General features: G+C 26.7%; 1 protein-coding gene across 1 annotated transcript; it reads left to right on the forward strand.

Moving 5' to 3' along the window:
* The first annotated feature begins 1,830 nt into the window (after positions 1-1,830).
* On the forward strand, positions 1,831-3,826 carry LOC130936517 (probable WRKY transcription factor 40). Its single transcript, XM_057866602.1, has 4 exons — positions 1,831-2,067; positions 2,285-2,593; positions 2,924-3,040; positions 3,129-3,826. The coding sequence occupies exons 1-4, from the start codon at positions 1,993-1,995 to the stop codon at positions 3,501-3,503; spliced, it is 876 nt and encodes a 291-aa protein (XP_057722585.1). The 5' UTR covers positions 1,831-1,992; the 3' UTR covers positions 3,504-3,826.
* Positions 3,827-4,444: the final 618 nt, after the last annotated feature.

Raw genomic sequence — 4,444 nt, forward strand, 5'->3', positions numbered from 1 at the left:
AAATACTTTATATTTTTTTATAGAAATAAATACTTATAATTATTTCATTTTCTGAGCTATTTAGTTATGTTTTGTAAGAAAATAAGTAAATTTTTTGTGTGTTTGTGTTTCTACTTGAGAAGCAGAAGCAGGATGAAGAGATAATATAAAAAATTGTTACCATCAATTCTTACAATAATTATTTTTTCAAATTTATCCTTAAGTAATCTTATTTTTAATAAGTTAATATATTTTAATCATGTAAGAATATAATATATATATATATATATATATTGATTCATAATTAATGGATCTTTTGAAATAATTATCTAATCCTAAGGTAGTAGTATAACTGCACATAAGGGTACGTACTATATTCATATTCGAGGAAATGTCCAAATTTGATTTTTGAAATTTTTACCAATCACTAGAATAGTCTATAACTTTTGAAAATAATTAAATTGGTTATTAAATTTTTAAATTATATTTTTTTGTTCTTAATTCAACTATTGTTAATATAGTATATATTGACATAGAGTATTAAAGTGTATGTTAGTGTAATATCATCAATAATAAAGTGTCTCAAATTATTTAATTGGACTCATTTTAATCTCTTTATCAATATAAAATTAATTAATTAAAATGAGTCCAATTAATTAATTTAGAATACATATTTAATCATACTGAAATTTTAATCATGTTATTTATTGTTGAAAATATTATGTTCATACTGAAAAATAAGATTTTTTTTTATTTTTATCTTTAAAGTATGATAATTTTATGCCAAATGACCTAAAACTTTTTAAAAAATAAAAAAATAAATTTTTTTGAACATTTATCTAAATGTTTATACAAAAAAAAATGTTTTGCCAAATATAAAATTTTCTACTGATAAAAAAAGTTTTTTTGTTATGTTTGTCAATTTTTTTTTTGTAGAGTTCATTTGTTATTTGCTTATTATAAGATTATTTTTGTGAATGATATAAATTTTTAATATTATTTTGATAATTTATCGTAAAATAAATAAAATAAAAAGATCTGTTTCAGACCTTAATTACATACAGACGTTAAGTCTATCAAGCTTGAAAATGGGAATCGGAATATTTTTTTTTTATATATATAAAGAGAATCTAAATGAAGACAATTATTATACAAGGTGTTTAAAGGCTCAAATAAATTGAAGTACACGGTCAACAAGAAATTAAAGAAAGACAAAGAAGATGCTTAATGCTTTGGCAGTTTAGCGTTCTCCTTATAAATAAGAAAAAAAGTAGAATATATTCTTAAGTCTTAAGGTGATGATCAAAGCCAATTACATAATTATATTAGTTGATAGAGAAACATCATAAATCACCATAAATCTTTTTCTAAGCCATCAAAAATTTATTAGCGCTTTGAATATTTAAGGTGAAAACTCAGATACAGTCAACTTCACGTAAAATTTGATAATTAAAAGTTATTGAATAATTTAATTAATTTAACTAAATTTTTATCTACCAATTTTATATAAAGTCGACTGCGTTTGAATTTTCACCATAAAATATATATAACGGCCCAATCATGTCTCCATATCCACACGTTTCTTCCCCCGATTTAGTTTGTTTATGTCGGGTGGGAAGGTTCGTTACGTGGACACATGTTAAAATATAATTAAATATTAATAAACTAAGATATTAAAAAGTTAAAAGCCTTAAGCATAATTAAATATTAATAATGACGAGAGTATGGTGACAAGAGCACAGCGAACGTTGCTGTTTCACACTAATTTCCAGCAACTTTCCTTCGCTTCCCTCTCTTCTATAATCAAACTTGTCACTTTCTTCCTCCTAATTAACCACCTTTGATTCTTTCTCTATATAATTCCCTTTCTGTTGCTCTCTCACTTCACTTCAAGGTTTTAGTAATCAAACCAATTAACAACCATTACTCAGCTTAATTAATTAAGCTTGTTCGCTACATGATCCAATCCCTTTGATTTCGTAGAATACAGACAGATTCAGATCAGCAAATTAAATGGATTCAACATGCGTTGATACTTCACTCAACCTCAATCTTTCTCCTTCTCCAACTCATATGAACCCTACTGTGGTTAGTTCTTTTTTTTTTTTAATTAAAGATTTAAACAGTCCCTATCTCAGTAGTAGAACATTCGAATGTATATTGTTGGTGAAAATTCATGTACAATTAATTTTATGTGAAATTGATAGTTAAAAGCTGTTAAATAATTTGAATTATTTGATGACAGCACCTGAGTTTCTACCTCTAACAATTGTTATAATTACGATTGTGACCTTGTGATTTTCAGGCAGAAGTAGTTTTGGTTGAAGAGCTACATCGTTTGAGTTGTGAGAACAAGAGGCTTACGGAAACGTTGACTCACATGTGCGTTAGCTATGAAGCTTTGCAGAAGCATTTGAACAAATTGATGAACACATCATCTGATTGTTATAATCATCATCAATCGAGGAAGAGAAAAGCTGAAAGCTATGAAAATTGTAACGATGAGGAGGAGTCATTATTACTCATTAAAAGGCCTAATAACATTGTTCATCATAATAATAATAATAAGGTTTCCAAGGTTCTTGTGAAGACAGATGCATCTGATTCTAGCTTGGTAAATTCCTCAACAACAATCTGTTTTTTTTTATAAATAATTTTATAACAATAATAATATTTTTACTATTGAATTTTAACGTATTAGTTAAGAGTTTAATTTTAATATATTAGTAATATAAAATATTTTATACAGTTATTTATTCGTATTTATTTTTTAAATGATTATTTGTAAGGTTAATATAAAATCTAATTTTTTTTATCTAACGATACGTAATTAAATGTACGTAAAAATTGTTTTACAAGTGATTTTTTTATTTTTTTATTTATAATATATTAAAAAAATTTATGTTTATTTTCAAGTAGTAAAGTTTTTGGATATTTAATGTAGTATGTGATGGATGGATATCAATGGAGGAAATATGGTCAAAAGGTGACTAGAGACAACCCTTCTCCAAGAGCGTACTTTCGTTGCTCCTTCGCCCCAAGTTGTCCAGTGAAAAAGAAGGTAAATAAATATCTAAAAGAATAATACTTTTGATTTTTCCATTTAATTTTCAATATTCTCATCTTTGTTTAATTATATGGATTATTAGGTGCAAAGAAGTGTTGAAGACCCAACAATACTTGTAGCAACATATGAAGGAGAGCACAACCATGGGCGTAGCCAAACTGAAATATCACTTGTCTCATCCCAAAGCCATTCAAGTGAAACACTAATCCCTTTAGTTTCTTCACCATCATCACGCATTACGTCATCTCCAACTACTCTTGACTTGGTCAAAAATTCAATAAGTTCCGTTGACATTAATCACAATGCTCAAAACAAGTCTTCTTCTTTTTCTTATATCCATAAGTTTTTGGTTCAAGAAATGGCCACTTCCTTGACAAGTGATCCTAACTTCACGGCAGTACTTGCCACTGCAATTTCAGGAAAAATTCTAGAACACACTTCTCTGGAAAAATTGTGATTATATCCGTTTTTATATTTTGTTTTTCTTTATTTAGAATTTTAGGGTAAATTAAAGGCCAAATTGAATTTGGATTATTTCAAATTAGTAATTAATGCTAGTTATTATATAATATATAAACACATACATAAAATGAGCATATAGGAGTAGAGACTTATATAGGGAAGAAAAAAAAACACTTTTTTATATATGGGGTAATGAGTCTAGGTAAAGATTCTGCACCTTTTTCTTTTAGATGGCATCATGTCTACTCTTTTGTTAATTTTGTAAGTGTAAATTATATATATAATATGAAAAAGTAAATATTTTGGAATTTTTGCTTATTTATGGACTCGTCGGCTGTATATTGATGATTATAATTACTATGGTATTCATATATAATATACTTTTAATTTGTGCTAATATATATATACGCAAAAATCAATTAAATATCTTTTTAAACAAAAAAACTTAACACAACAAAGTTGATCAAAAGAGAATAGAATAAAATAAAAAATAAAATTAAATAATAAATTTATTTCGTTATTTTTAATATTGTTATCAATAATAAAAGAGATCTATATTATTTTATTTTTTATAGTTCAGAAACGATCTATAGATTATTATCGCAACACCAAAAAATTCTCGTCAACCACTATTGTTGCGCACCACACCTGTCACAGCCAAACAAATAAGTGATGGATATTTTTAACATTTTTTTTACATAAGACAAATATTATTCCTCTGATCAAGAAGTCTTAGTTAGGGGTGTGTATGGTCTGGTCCGACTCGAAGATTTGGTCCGATTTTAAATATATTAGAAACTAATTTGGTGTGATTTTATTGGGTCTAAAATCGGGTAAGGATATCAAAAATAGATCCGGTCATTATTTCGAGTCGAGTTCAGACCACAGCTCGGGTCGCGCGAAATCGATCCAGTGGCCCGATCATTATACACAATT

This window comes from Arachis stenosperma, chromosome 6 (genome assembly GCF_014773155.1).
Source record: "Arachis stenosperma cultivar V10309 chromosome 6, arast.V10309.gnm1.PFL2, whole genome shotgun sequence".
Taxonomy (NCBI): domain Eukaryota; kingdom Viridiplantae; phylum Streptophyta; class Magnoliopsida; order Fabales; family Fabaceae; genus Arachis; species Arachis stenosperma.

Bases quoted from the DNA above. Each gene is read 5' to 3' on its own strand.
- LOC130936517 (XM_057866602.1), top strand. From the start codon at position 1,993: ATGGATTCAACATGCGTTGATACTTCACTCAACCTCAATCTTTCTCCT. The intron at 2,068-2,284 runs GTTAGTTCTTTT...TGTGATTTTCAG, and splicing joins CTCATATGAACCCTACTGTG to GCAGAAGTAGTTTTGGTTGA. The intron at 3,041-3,128 runs GTAAATAAATAT...ATGGATTATTAG, and splicing joins GTTGTCCAGTGAAAAAGAAG to GTGCAAAGAAGTGTTGAAGA.